The following is a 15,666-nucleotide window of genomic DNA, read 5'->3' on the forward strand; positions in this document are numbered from 1 at the left end:
CTTAGAAATATTTTACTTTTATTGTTATTTTGAATAAAACAAAATAATAAAACAAATAAACAAATACATTTGAAAATGTATTTCATAATTCATTTTTAAAATTTTAATGCTTTGGTTATTCCAGAAAAAAACAAAAATGGATTGGACAAGTTTAGAAAAAAGGCCTTTCTGTGTCCTGTATATGTGGGGTTTTCTTAGTTTTCTATTTCCTGCTAGAAGAGCAGCTGCTAAATGAATATCCTGAGTTTTCACTTCATTCGGTTTACTTCCTGTTAGTCTCTGTTTGAGATAACATTGCTGTATAGCTTGTCTAAAACCAGTGAATTTTACCATATAATCTGGATGAAGCTAGAAGCAGTCAGTACTTTTTAAATGTATCATATATGAAGTATTTAATGAAGTTGGATTAGGCTAAGGTTTATTAAGTTTATACGCCAGCTTTCTTTCTAGTAAGAAGTATTCATGGAAACTTACCGGTAAGTACAAATGGAATAGTAAAGAATGTTGGAAAATCGAAATGCTTTTGTGTTTGAAGTTCTCTTTTTTCTATTTATTTTTTTATTACATTTATATCCCGCCCTTCTCCGAAGACTCAGGGCGGCTTACAAGCTTTGTGCTCAGGGTGAGATTTTCTATCTCACAGAAAGTATTCCAAGCTCAAATATTTTGTACTCATATTCCTGATACCTTTTCTTGTCTCTTGTGAAGGATTATCTTGAAGGATTATCTTGTGAAGGGCCTCCTCAGGGTGCCACCGGTCAAAGAATGCCGACTGGTGGCCCCTAGGGGGAGGGCGTTCTCTGTGGGCGCACCGGATTTATGGAACCATCTTCCGGTCGAGCTCCGGATGGCGCCTGATCTCCGCTCCTTCCGGCGCGATCTTAAAACCCACCTTTTTGAACAAGCCGGCCTGACCTGATGGGATGGGGTTGGGTGTTATAAATTAACTTAACTTTTAATCTGTACTAATTTATTACAGGCATCGTTGTTTAATTACTTTTAATAATTTTTAATTTTTGTATCTTGTTTTTATTATGTATTGCCCTGTTCACCGCCCTGAGTCCTTCGGGAGAAGGGCGGTATACAAATTAAATAAATAAATAAATAAATAAATAAATAAATAATAAATTATGATGTGGTATAATCTGAAATGCACTGCACAGAAGCAATTTTTAGGAATTACACATAAGCAACACTTCAATAACCTAGAGTTCTAGCATCCCTGGAGATTTCACTGACTTAGTTGTGGACTTTGAGAGCTGCCATCCATCTTATTTCCTTTAACATTCTTTCTGTGTAGTAGAAGAAGAGTTGTCCTATAACATTAACATACTTAAGAAGATTTGTCAAGTGGAGTCGATTTCCAGACTCAAGTATCAGTCCTGGATAGGGACTTTCCCATTCCTTGTGAGAAACACAAGCAAAGTCTGGTAGAGCTCTTCTTCCTTGTAATGATCTTTGGTTTCTCTTTTCTTAGGGCAGCTGAAGAGGACAAAATGTGCTGAAATTGATGTAGAAACCCCAGAATCCATCTTGGTGAACACCAATCTGCGAGCTCTAATCAACAAGCATACGTTCATGGGACTACCAATTGAATGTCAGCAGAAGCTGCTCCTGCTCCTGCCAGAGGTGGACAGGCAGGTGTGTGCCCATGGAGGGAGGAGAGGAAACAAGTCAGGGCTCAACTTTGCCCCACAGTTTTATATAACAGAGCTATTGTGCAGAACTTGGACTGTGTAACAGTAAGGGCCCAATGTTCCCAATACTCAATAAAATGGTCTTCTGTGTTAGCAAATGGGTGCTCAGTTTGTGAAACTCACTTTGTTTTCTGCTTCCTTGGCCCAGAATTAAAATAATCTGTTTTCTTATTGTTGATCTGTCAACAAGAATCGACTCTCTATTGCCTCCCTGTGGTAGTTTAGAGCTCTGTAAAAGGAAGCAGTCTTTTTTTTTAGGCTCCTGGTGCTCTAATATTGGCATTTTGATGTGAGAAGTCTTAGCCTTCAATACTTTTACTGTGGTTTGATTGTGACATTTAGTGCAAAGAAGTGCAAATCCACTTTGAGAGACTTGCCAATTTAGTTATTCCCATAGCTATGTATATACATCTTCAAATATTTTAATAGGATATCCAGGCCTTCATGGGGAATGCCTTGGGACAGATGGGGGCATGCTTTTATATATATTGTATTTTTTATATGTATGCAGTATGCAAAAACACTGTTGTACTGTGCTCTTATTCCCATTTTTCCCCAGTTCCCAAAGTCTCTGCACAAATGAACAATCATTCTCAAAGGCAGAAGAGGCTAAAAGTGGCCTGTCAGAGACCATCTTACCCTAGAAAGATAAAGTGCAAGGAGTTCCTTCTTTTAGGCCGCTCTAGGATTAACCCATAGCTTTATCTGCCTGATTTTATGAATTCTTGAGGAAAGTTGAGTACGTGGCAGCATATTGTCATTCATCCTACCCCATTTGTCTTTCAGATTGGAATGGATGGCTTGATGAAGCTTAGCAGTTCTGCCCTCAACAATGAATTCTTTAATTCTGCTGCGCAAGGATGGAAGGAGCGACTGTCGGAAGGTGAGGACATTCAGAGGCAGGTCTCTAGGTTTCTGAGGATGTTTCAGAGAGGTTGGTGAGCATGAACAGATTTTTACTGAAAGAATTACTTGCGCAAAGAAGCCTGAGACCAGAGCAATAAATGAAATAACAATAACCTCCTTTGCCATTTTTAAGGTATTAATAGAAAAGAACCTTTTGAAAAGATTTGTGACATTTATGTTCTGGAAAATCAGGGCAGCAATTGAGTTTGAAAAGGCAGACATTTCTGTATCTTGCTAACTTCTTTATTTCTACTCTGTGTGTGTGGCAGGGGAGTTCACTCCAGAGATGCAGCTAAGACTACGGCAGGAATTAGAAAAGGAGAAGAAAGTGGAACTTTGGAAAGAACACTTCTTTGAGAACTATTATGGCCAGAGGTAAGGATTTAACCTGCCTTATCTAAATCAAAATACCTTTTTCTTTTCTTTCTGAGATTTTTGAGCTGATGGTATGTGGGCCTGGACTCTGAACTATACAACTGCTTCGAGGCTGCTTTGGAGGAATGCTTTATTTTGTATTGCAACATTCAGAAATGAATTATCCAAATAGTCAAAGCATTTTAAATAATTTTGGAAAGGTGTCTCAATGTTTCAGTTGAGGGTTGAAAGAGTAGTCTCTTGAGTAGTATGTCCATCGCTGATAAGATACTAAAGCTAGAACTTCTCTGTTCAAAGAATGGTCTCTTGGCTAGTGCAGTGCAAATCTCTGCTCTGTTGGTTTTTATAAGGTATATGGCTCTCGGGATAGGAGCGCCTCCTACTATTTCAACTTCAGAGGGAGGGAAGAAGGAGCTTACAGCAGTTTTAAAGGAAGGGGTCTCCACTGCCTGCCTTAAGGCCCTGATTAGTCTCTTCTCCTTTAATCTACTATGTCAGCTTTGGTCCTCCTCAATTACTGCTTTTTCATAATGAAGAAAAAGATCCTTCCCTTTGACAGTCACTTGAGATTTTCCACTATGCTTCATTCTCTTCTTCTGTCACTCTATATCTATTCATTCCTAATCTAGCTATTGCTTTAACCCATTCCCTGGGTCTGCATAAGTCGTTCGAATAACATATTAACTCACGACACAAAACTAGCAAAGAATAACATAAATCAAGCTTAGCATGTTGTGTAAATGTACCTACTAGGTATTTATTTGACCTAGGTACATATATAACAAGAACCAACCTATTACTATTCTGACAGGCTTCAATACTTGTTGCTTCCCTGTGAAAAGTTGGCACTTAACAAGAGTTTGTTATTGAATGACACTCTCTGCTTGATGACCAGGGAAGAATTGCCCTATATCTTACCAATGTCTCTGCTTTCTCTTTCTGTCTTCTAGTTCCGGCTTAAGCCTGGAAGAGTCCAAGCAATTGACATCTTATATTCCTACTGTTCAGAATCAAGCACAGGCTGGGAATCTAGCACCTCATTTACAGAAATGCATAGTAGTCCATAAAGCAGTACCTGACAAAGAACAGACCAATTCTCTGCTGGGTCCAAAGGTACAGGTTCTCCCAGCTGTAACAGCAGCCGCTAAAGGAGAAGAGATTGAGCAGCCCAAGATCGTTAAGCCAGAAGAGCTTGTAAATTCTTCTGACAACAGTGCCTCCTTCCAGAGTAGCAGCCAGATTCCTCAGAAGCTTTCCAACAGAGTTGAGGAGTTAAAAGAGGTGCCACCGCAGCCTGCTTGCCTGGAGTCCCCGGTGAGACAAATTCCAAGCAAACCAAAGAATGCAGCCATTGCTGGCACTATACCAAGCCCAGAAGTAAAAACTCAGGAGATTTCTGCAAAGGAGACTCCTGCCACTTGCACAGAACAAATGGATACTGGAAGCCGGGCTTTCAAGAGAAAATCAGAGATTCCTGAAGAGGCACTGATGACACCCGAAAAACAGCTCCATGTGACGGAAAAGTGCCCCACCAGGCTGCCTTTTCAGGGCCCACTGCAGCGCTTTCCCATCGCGCCCACACCAAAAGTCCCTCCGCTCCGGGTAAAGGAACCATATGTGTTAAGCTCATTCTGTAATGACTTCTGCAAGCTGATAAGTTCCTCTGTCGCAATCCCTGTGACAATTGTTCTTCATTTCTATTTTAAAAGCGAAAGAACACCTGTCATTGCAGATTGCTGGCTAGCTGAAGCAAATGAGAGTGGGGATGAGCTCAGTTTGGTCAATTCTGATCAGGGAGATTCAGCACAAGCGTGTTTGAATGACATCTTAACTTTCACCACTGATAATCTCATTTTAAGAGGGATCCCATGGATGAAGAGGAAAGATCTTGTTCTTAAGCCAAGCCATTTGAGTTGCTTCGTTTACTTCAGGGATCCTCTGTGTAATTTCTTTCATACACAAAGAATAAATGAATGAATGAAATAGTGAGTGAGTGGGTGGGTGAACGAACAAACAAAATAAATACTGGGAAGTTACCAGCAGTAAGGTTGATGAATTAGTAGTCTAAATTTTTGGCTCTCTGCACCTCCTTTTTATCAGAAGGAGGTACTTATTCATTTTAGCAGCCAATTGAAAGAATAGATGGGCATAAGAGAGTTCAGTGTATTCAACTTGATCTGTCTTCCAACAAGATGGTGAGTGTTTTCCTTGGGACTGACACTCATGAGACTCATTTTCTCTTGAGTCTCTTGTTCCAAGATAAGAAACATGAGTGAGAGGTGCTTTACCTTGCAGTTTATTGATGCGCTTTCCTCTCTTCTAGATCCACGTCTCCAGAATCCAAGGATCTCCAGCGTTACTGTCTGCTAGCCAGGTCTCTCCCAGGCCCCCCTTCCCGATCATCAGAAGAACAGGGGCCAGAACTTTGGCCGACGTCAAAGCCAGGGCTAGAATGGCCAGGGCCCAGCGAGCAGCTGCTGCAGCCGAAGCAGCCACAGCAGCAGCCATTGCTGCTACTGCTGCCTCCATTGTGGAAGCCATCCCGGGGCCAGGGCCAGGAGGGGGGAAAGGAGAGGACAAGAGCAGTCCACTCTCAGGGAGGCCTCACGGAGCTACATTGGACATGGCAGGCTCTGGAAGCAGGACAAGTCCAAAAAGGTTTTTTCCCTCTTGCCGAGACCCTTTCTCCCCAGCAGATTCCCCAGCTCCAAAACCAGCAGCTACAAGCAGTGCTGCTAGAACACAACTACAGCCGGCTCCCACAGCACAATCCAGAACTGCAAGCAGCAACCCAGAGATGGAGAGCGCGTCAATCTCGCAACCAGCAATAGGGAATGTCAACCGTACAAATCCCAGCCTTTTGACTGTGCCTGTCACTCAGGATGTCACAGCTGCTTTGGGCTCAACAACTGATCTTGCTTCCATGAGGGAGAAACTTAGAAATAACCCTCTTGCACTTAACCAGGTCACAAGAACATCCTGTGGATTTGAGACTGGAGTGAGCTGCAAAAATATATTGAAAACAGCTTCTGCTGCCAGCACAGGTGTTTCAGAAGACAAAGCCAATGCCTTGCTTTCTGTATCTCTTGTGTCGGCTGGACCCTTCAAGGCACCCCCTCCCCTTTCTTCTTCACCTGGCACTGTGCCCATGTCCCCCTTACCTTCTCCTTCCCATAACACTTTGTTGGTAGCCCGCAGCCCTAAGGTCCCCCCAGGCTCCTCAGGTTCAAGTGGAATTACCTCTGCAGTAAAGGCCAGCTCCAGTATACCTGCTAATAATCCTCTGGTGACTCAGCTGCTGCAAGGTAAAGAAGTCCCAATGGAGCAGATCCTCTCGAAGCCTCTGACAAGAGGTGAGATTAAGACTGTTGCCCTGCCTGTGAAGGAAGGCAAAGCAGCCACAATTGTTTCCAGGCCTGGCCCTCCAAGGGAAGGGGAAGGACAGCTGCACGTCACTTTCCCAGCAGGTAGGAAGCCAAACCTTAGTCACTGTGGACAATCCCAAGATCCTTCACCCTTACCCTCTTTATCAGGGCAGGACTTGTGGAGCAAACCTACAGACCTGTACAGTAGCCAGGAAATTTCAGGCAAGAGTGCCCAAGAACATATTCTCCAGACTGTCACGCAGAATGTCCCTGTGCAGAGCCTCCTCCCTGCTGCTCCTTCTCCCCCTCCACGTCTTCCCCTCCTCCCCCCAGACTTCCCAGTAGAGAGCAGCTCCACCAGCCAAAGTTTCACACTGGGATTCATCGGGAGAAGGACATTCAAGCCTGCCATGTCTGGCCATTACCTCCTGAATGTTTCTACCTATGGACGCTGCCCAGAGAACCTAAGGAGAAACCTTGCCCTATCCCCAGAGAGCCACCAATGCTCAGACAAGCCCCTGATGAAATTAGAGGAACAGAAGCAAACATCTAGAGATGGCATTAATAATAGTGGTGGTGAAAATGAAGGAGACACAGATGGCAATGTGACTGAACATGAAACAGCACATCTCAAGATTAAAGAGGAATTTCTGGCTCCAGGAAGAGGAGGAGGAAGGCAGGCAGCTTCAAATGTAAAACTGGAGCAGGCAGCAATAAGCCACAAGGCTGGAAGCATTTGCTTATTCCCAGCAGGTCAAGACTATGCTGAAAGCAAATCGGCAAAAGATTTTATTCAAGCAGCCCAGGAAAAAGTGGCCCAGACAACTAGAGGAGAAATGAGACCTTGCAGTGGGGAACTTCAGACTTGTGCTCCAGCAAATGTTACTCTACAGCGGCCCCTGCTGCTTTCACCCTCACCCTCTCCTCAGCTCTTTGGAAACCCTACTCCTGCACAACTTGTTGGACCAGGCTACAGTGGCACGATTAATGTTTCCACTTCTCCAGACATGCATCAAGATACTCTCCTGACTGGACTATCGGACCCCAGCCACATGGGGGATGTAGTGTCCTTCTCTGTAACTGTAACAACTATCCCTGCTAGCCAGTCAGCAAATACTGGTAGCCATGGACAGTCTCTCCGTGGCCAGGCTTTTGCAGAAGATGGTGGCTTGGAGGACTTGCCTTCAAAGTGCTACTGTCGCTTGAAAGCCATGATTGTGTGCAAAGGCTGCGGGGCCTTCTGTCATGATGACTGTATTGGCCCCTCCAAACTCTGTGTTTCCTGTCTTGTTGTGCGGTAGCAGTTTTGCTAGATGGCATCTTGTCTAGGGAGCAGGAGGGGCATGCTGCTGAGTCAAGAGTCCCTATCCTATCCCACTCCACATCTGCTTTGTTTCCTTGAGAACGAAGAAAGCACCTTGGATGAATGGCTGAACCCAGTGGGACAAGTGTGTGCACTTAAGGAATCATGTAAATATGTTGCATTGTTTTGTCTTAAAGATTATTTTTTTTCCAACCTTGAGATAAATCTATGGATGTGAACCTCATGCTCATTTTGCCTCTTGTCCTATAGTAGCAGGATTCCGGCCCAGTAGGTCCCTCCTTACCATCAATGTCTCTGTTTCCCATAGGGCCCCTGATTTGCCTCCACCTTGCTACCATCGTGGCCTCCGTGTGTTTCTTTGACTTGCCAAATGTCCTAGTGAAACACAGTGATTGTGACATTACATCAGCAGCCCTAAGCAACAGGAACATCAAAAGATGGGCAGATAGCCCACCACCCAGTTGAATTTTGTAGTGTTGCTGTTTACAGTAAACAATTATTCTTTATTGTATAAAATCACCTTGAGAAGAGGCAGCATATTGCAGATCATCAGAATCTTCAGGGCAGAATGGGGCTTGGTGGGGATAGTTTATAATTCTAAATTAACCAATTGCAGCAGTGATGATTTCCGTTTCCTGATATGAATGTGTGTGTGCTCTGGCCTTTGAATTTCAATCAGGATACAGCAGCATAAACTCTTTTGGTCCCAGGCTCTAGATTCTCATTTTTCAAGGAAAAAAAATGTCTCGGTGAGGTAAATGCTGTAGAATAGGGCAGAAGAAACATTTCAGATTTATTAACATAAAGCCATAATTTTGGGTCAGCTTGTCAGCTTCTGGAATCAGCTCTGACTCAAATAAATGAAAATTTCAAGCTGGAAAAGGTAGTGGGAGGATGTTATTCCCTTGTGTGTATTCTGTAATTGCATTCTAAAGGTGTGGACCATTATATTTAGAGGAGGAATTGATCCTGCTCAGAATCACCATATTTAAAATAAAGTGGAGTTTCTAGACCTGGATTTCACTTATGGAAAGAAGGGCATTTCCTTGGAAGTAATTTGCAGGATGCCCTATCAATTGATGGATGGAACTTAAGCTTTTAGGATGAAACCTGAACCATATAAAATTTGTTCTACACTTTCTGACACCTTATTTTGTTTGCCATCCCCTTGCCCTCCCCATGGTCATTTCTATTGCCAGAGACTCAAACTAATTGTTGATAAAGAGCTTTTAAGATTAGGCGGTAATCAGATTCCATATTCTTGGTTTGTAGAATGTAGAAAGCTGTATTTTGCTTTTTATTGGCCTTGTCAGGGTTGTGCCAAGATAGCTCTCAAAGCATGCATGGCAGGATTTTCTGTGTCTCCTATTCTTAATTCTACTAGGAAAAGACTAAATTATGAAGGTTTGATGAAACCAGCATAATTTTTTCCAGCTCCAGATTCTACTTTTTGTGAGGCTGATTTAAACTGAGTTACAGATACTTAGAGCCTCCGCAGCTTTGTTTAATAGCTCCGTTGTAGTTTGGTTGCATATAACTACAAAACTGTACATGGCAATTTGGGCTCCGGTTTCCAGTTAATGTGCAGGTTTTTAGATAAAGTACTACTCATTAAGTAATCAGAAAAGCTGTCAAGTCAGAATAAAGGAAGAGAAGAACAAGCTTTAGAAGGTAACTTAGGTAAAATATCTTCCTTTTGATAGATAAGAATAGGAAAAGATAGTTTAGCCAAGGCACACCCTCTTCATGCAAGTTGAACTATATCATTTCCAGTTTCCATCTTTCATTCTAGATAAAAGCCAATATCGATGTTTATGGCTTGAGACAGTTTCACCAAATGTGTTAAGGCACCTGACTGGAAAGCAGGAAACCAGTGCTAGTCCCACCATAGTCATGAAAGCCAGCAGGGTGGCCAAGAGCCAGTCACACACACACACACACACACACACACACACACACACACACACACCAATTTACCTCAGGGGGTTGTTGTGGGGAAAATAGGAGGGAGTTTTAGATACGTTCCCTGTTTGAGTTATTTACAGAAATAATAAAGATGGGATTAAAAAGAGAGAGAGAATTGCTTGGAAGAAAGCCAAGGACTCTATTACCCATTTCAACAAGCATCACCCATTTCTATTACTCATCATGGAAATACCACATTATAATCAGTGCTACAGGAATTGGATCACTTTTGATTTTAAATTGTGATCTGGCCTTTCCATTTTTAATAATGATCTGCCAGATATTTCCCAGCAGCCTATTGACAGAGTATAGAAGTCACTTCTCCTTCAAGTTGCGTGTGCCCCCAAAACAGCACCTCTTGGGTAAACCTATTTTCTTCCCTAAATTTGTATTATACCTTGAAGAAGGTATCAAAGGCAGTATCACATTTTGTATTGGTCAGTTCTAAAAGTTAGCCATATATTTTTTGCATGTTTTACATCTACAGTGTTTATACAGCAGTATCAGTGTGTGTTGTTCTTTTACACATAGGTAAAAACACATCAGTGTGTGTTGTGCTTTACATAGTAAAAGAGTGGTCAACATCCACAGGAAACATAATTTTTAATAGAGTTAATAAGAACCAGGAAGAAAACAAAATTTAGGTAAATTCAATTACACAAGACACGTCTTTACATTAAGAATTAAAGTAAATAAGTTAGATGGCATGAATTTCTAGTGCTTATACTTTACTCCTTTTATTCAATAGTTCATAAATGTATAAACTGGTATCAGAATCCCCTCATTCTTCAGCTATTTCTTCTATGCAAACAATCCATATTTTTAAGATTTCAGCGGCAAGAGGAAAACTGTAGCCTTTTAGTTCGTTGGCTGTCTATTTGGCATCTTTCCTTGGCATCCAAAACATCCAAATGAGGGCATATTAAATTACCATGGACCTACCCTTCATTTCAGACCTTTTCCTAATATGAAATTAGCTTCTCTTCATAATTAATGTACAGTTTTTGCATTTTCATTAAGCTAACAGGATGGCCTTAGGATAATTTTTCCGCTTAGATCTTATCAGATTCTGTTACAGAAGGGAATTTTTAATCATTATTTTTGCTTTATGCCCTCCAGCCATTTTTTAGCTCATTACAGCTGCATTTTGTATCCCCTGAATTTTCTGATACTACCTAAAAACTTGAGCAATTTACTCTTCAGCCATAACTAATCAGGGAAACAAATGCAGAGTATATAAGGACATATTAAAAAGTACAAACTCTGGGGAATTCCTTCATTCAAATTCCTCAAATTTGTTTATACTTCCTGCTTCCTGCTATTTTATCGAATATTAATCCACTAACAAGATCTAACTTGTGATTATTGACTTTTTCAGCCATTTTTATAAATAAAAAGATCTCTGCTACCCAGATGCTGATGCTTTTGAACACTTCAAAAGATTAGTAAAATGAACTTTCCTCTGCAGAAACCATGCTTATTCTTCCTCAGAAATTATTTATTATTATGCATTGTAGTGCAAGCTTTCATAATTAACTGGAGGAAATGTTAGGTGCATGTGTTTATTTTCTTTTCTGGTCTTTTTTTAATATAATGATTTTACTTCGGCTACCTTTTCATATTCAATTATGAATTGCTGTGTCACTGAAGTTTTACTGTGATGCATCAGTGGAATAATAGCCCCTGCCTTCCAATCCCAATAGCATTCAATGCCTTCTAATTTTTTTATCCAATTTCTGTTGAAGCCTTGACTTAGAGCCAAAACCACTGCAGTTGAATTATTCATTCCATCGTCATTCTATCTTTCAAGTAATGAATATTCATTTTGTGTGATTGTCCTCTTAGCAACATCTTAAAGTTACACTATAACACAACAAATGGGGAATTTTATGAATAGAATGGGTTTACTGGTTCCCATTGAGTTTTATAGAACACAAGTGAGTGGTCAAACCATGATTCTTATCTCATATATTAAAATAATTAATAGCAGATTTGTCCCCTCCCTTTCACAGTGGTGCCTCAGAATTGTTTCCCCTTTCTCTTAGGGGGCAGAATTCTGATTATAGTAATATTCATGTGCCTGGATTCTCCAGAATCCTTCAGCAGGGACATTTTACCATAAAACATGCAGAAGCACATTTCATGCTTACAGGTTCCTGCATCGTAGTTAATTTATTTTTAAATTATTAACGTAATTTATATACTATGCTAAAATCTTTGAACTGTGTTCCAAAAAAATTGGACATAAAAGTTACCTTCTATAGTACACTGTCATAACAATGACAATCATTTACTAAGCAGAAAGAACATCAATGGCCCAATTAAAAAGGAAGGTCTTGGGAGATTCCCCAAATGCCATAGTATAATTTATATACTATGCTAAAATCTTTGAACTGTGTTAAAAAAATGGACATAAAAGTTACCTTCTATAGTACACTGTCATAACAATGACAATCATTTACTAAGCAGAAAGAACATCAATGGCCCAATTAAAAAGGAAGGTCTTGGGAGATTCCCCAAATGCCAAGAATGAGAAAGTCAAGCATATATCAACAAGATGGGGGCTGCAAACAGAAAAAGCCTGTCTTCTGACCCATGCCCATCTCTCTTCACATGGTTTGTGATCTTACGGAGGAGCTTCGTTGATCTGATGAACGAAGAAAAGAATTTTGGATAAGGTGGTCCCTGAGACAGCCCACTGGATTAAGAGCCTCTTACTAATAACAAATTACAAACGGGGCTGACTAGAAGATGGGTAGAAAATTTGTAAAAAGTCAGATTAGCAGTTAATAATTGCATATAAGGCTGTGTAAAAAGCTAAGAATCGTGACTTTTCTCTAGGCTCCAAAGTTCTGAAGGAGTACTATAAATCTTGGCCATTTTTCCCCCACAGTTAAATCCACATAACTGCAATGTAAGGGTTTTCAGCATCTTCCATGGCTTATCATATGGCTAATGATTGTTTAGCAGAAAGGAGCATAGAAAAGCAGATTGTATAATTACCTTCCCCTTAGTTTAGCAGAGCTTCATGAATGGAATATAGCAATGTTGACAAAAATTTAAACTGATTCAGCCACTTCACTAAAACTAAGCAATATTCAGCTGATGAGAGGAGAAAGACTTACCTTTTGGCTAACATAAGAGTTAAACTGTTGTTGCATCTACTTTCACTTTCCATCCATGCAGTTACTAGTGCAGGATGGACCTGCCAACCTAATATAAAATAAGCCAGTTTGCTCTTTTGGCTCAACTCATGATTGTTTTTAATTTCTCTTAGCTGAAACGCTATGTATGTTTGGTTGCTTCCTTATGAATGCAACTGATGGGGCCTGAGATCCAAAAGCCCCAAGTGTTCAACAATTGAATGGGACATTTATATTCTTGGCCTTGTTGGTGGGGGATAATTGAAATCATATTTTTGGAGATGCTAGATTGGATAAATCTGGAAAGTTCTGCATAATCCTTTCTAAGCTGAACAGAAATATCAATAAGTAGAATTTTCTATGCTAGATCTGACATTTATAGCAGCATCTGATATTTTCTTTTTGTGAAAGCCCTTTTCCTTCCCTTTCCCCTTTCCTTTCCTGATATTTGTGATGATGCTTCTGGAATACTGGTAAGTATTTTCTTAAGTAGAATTACAGAATAATTTATACATGAGTACTCATGGAAGTTCAAGTAAAAAGCCAAACGGAGCACTTTCTTTCAATAGAAAGCTCATGCAAAGCAACTTTACACTGAAGTGTGTTTTTTGAAAAGGTACTTAGGTGAAGTGCAAGGAATATGAACAACACTTCTAGCAGCTGAAAGGATGGAACTCAGCTGTTAAACCCTACTGATACACACAAGGTTAAAATAGAAGATGGAAACACCCTTGATTTTGAAAGAAGTTGAGGTGGGATTTCTGAGTGGGTGATTATAAGCTTAGAAGGCCACACTCTTCAGCTGGTCCATTAAATTGCACTACAGATGGCTGTTGACTATGTTACTGGTTCTTTTATCTCATCCTCAGATTATAAGCCCCAGGACATGGCATTTTTAAATATTATTTAATGATGCAATTCACGCTGGAATTGTGTGAATGAATCAGCTATCAACATACAGCCACCCTAAACTAACACCCTGGCAAACATTGAGGTGTACAGCTTTACTTCAGAAAGGAAAGCCCACGTGCCTGTGTAACACAACATATATTATTCATCCCTTATCTTCTGATATCAGGTACTGCAGCTTTTAGAAGCCATTAAAAATGCCCAGGCAGTTTGCATTTTCTGTCAGTTGTATTTTGTGTACAAACCATAGGACCCATTGTTCATATTCTATCCCTAGGTCATTTTGCTTGCTTGCAGTATTACTTTTAAAAGACCAGTGATGTGTGTTTGTTTTGAGCCTGATGCAACTGAAATCTTTTGTAAGAATGTAAAGAATGAAAATTTACTACGTTTTCAGTGATTTTTCACCAACGTGAAAAATAGAAGCTAGGATAGTATTTCCACAGTGCACGCAGGCTCCATTACTGTGCAAATTACCTGGTACCCAAATTTCACAGTCCATGCTGATCCCACCTTTGAAGCATGGTATTAGGAAGGGTCCAGATTGGCAGCACACATGAATTGCCAGAGACACAGCCACGAAGTACCTTCATCTCTGTCAAGGTTCATTTTTAGAAACTGGTGTTTAAGCTAAAGTGGTGTATGTATGTTTCTCTGTGTGTATGGGTGAGAGAGAGACATAGATTTGTTTGCCAAGGTAGAAGGCACTATGTCTTTCTGTTATAATGACCGAAACACACTTCTCTGACTTCTACATTGTATCCTGCAGGAATGGAACCCCACACAGCCATTTAGGTAAATTAAAGAGATTTTGGCAGGGAGAATATTTTTTTTCCTTCTTTCTTTCCCCCCCCCCCCCCATGCAATACATTTGATATGATTGAAAAACAATTTTAAGAGCTTATAAGTAATATATTTTAATTAATATATATTTTAATACCTCTGTTTCAAGAATGATAAAATGATTTGTGAAATTGGTGTGTGTATGTGTATGTATGCAATTTTGAACGTGTTTTTCCCCCCATTAGGGGACCTGGTAAGCACCCCAGGTTGCAATAAAAATTGAAGAACTATATAAAAGAAGGTTTCCCAGGAATTGTTTCATTTTTATAAGCCAAGAAGTGAATAAAGATACCTTAGAGTGTACTAAACTTTAATTGTTGCCTTTTAAAAAGAAACTTAAATTGGAATTGAGAATATAGAGAAGTCAGGTTGAGACCATTTAAAAAGTCATATTTTTTCACAAATGATATAGAAACATATTTTACTTAAAAGTTTTAAGTATTTGAAATAAATATAGGTATGTAAATATACTGTATGTACTTCATATATTCTTTTATTTTACAATTTATTGTAAATGGATATTAAAATTCTTTGAACTGGTTTGGTTGTAGATTCCAACTTTTGCTAAAGTAATGGTGAATTCTGTTGATCATAGCAATATCACAGATGTTTTCACTAGTAAGTATTTCCAATATGCTCCCTTTTTTCCCATTTCTCTTTTGCTCCTTGCAGAATAGATAGAACCCAGAATCTTAAATGGCCTGGTGAAGAAATATAATCACACAGCAGAAAGCTTCAAAATTGAGTGAACTTCTCTTGAATTGATGATAGCAACAGTAATGGATAAGTTCAAAGAATGCTTAGAATGTGCTAAGTAACTTAACCATGATGTTTTTGCTGGCTGCAATTTCTGGATAATTATTAATGGGAGCCACCATTAATTCCCTTTACAGTAATATAATCTTGAAGTTATGAATACATAGGGTACTAAGGCAAGACTATCTCTGTTCAAAACAAATGGCAGTTGCCACGCTAGTCCAAAGTTTGTTACAAAAGATTTTCTAAACTCTGTGCTACCACATTTCTTCTCCAGATCAGGTATGACTCAACTATCCAGAAGACCTCAGTCTTAGAAGGATTCATCTTTACTATGTTTGCCATCATGCAGCCCACCACTTATTAGGATATAAGTCTCAGCT

At 40.0% G+C, this 15,666-nt stretch overlaps 1 protein-coding gene across 3 annotated transcripts in view; it reads left to right on the forward strand.

The window, feature by feature from the left end:
* Positions 1-15,067, forward strand: part of ASXL2 (ASXL transcriptional regulator 2) — a 31,197-nt gene extending 16,130 nt beyond the window's left edge. The window contains exons 6-11 of one of the 3 annotated variants that reach the window (XR_014027126.1): positions 1,478-1,641; positions 2,484-2,580; positions 2,873-2,978; positions 3,929-4,580; positions 5,302-7,813; positions 13,645-15,067. Coding sequence is in view for 2 of the 3 variants with exons in the window: in XM_081332888.1 (XP_081189014.1) it covers positions 1,478-1,641; positions 2,484-2,580; positions 2,873-2,978; positions 3,929-4,580; positions 5,302-7,644 (3,362 nt within the window). In the remaining variant the exon portion in view is untranslated. Of the gene's footprint in view, positions 1-1,477; positions 1,642-2,483; positions 2,581-2,872; positions 2,979-3,928; positions 4,581-5,301; positions 9,173-13,644 lie in introns of those variants that run through there. The other 2 variants (XM_081332888.1, XM_081332889.1) reach the window with 2 other exon arrangements.
* The last annotated feature ends 599 nt before the right edge of the window (positions 15,068-15,666 follow it).

This window comes from Vipera berus (genome assembly GCF_964194415.1).
Source record: "Vipera berus genome assembly, chromosome: 1".
NCBI classification, from domain to species: Eukaryota; Metazoa; Chordata; class Lepidosauria; order Squamata; family Viperidae; genus Vipera; species Vipera berus.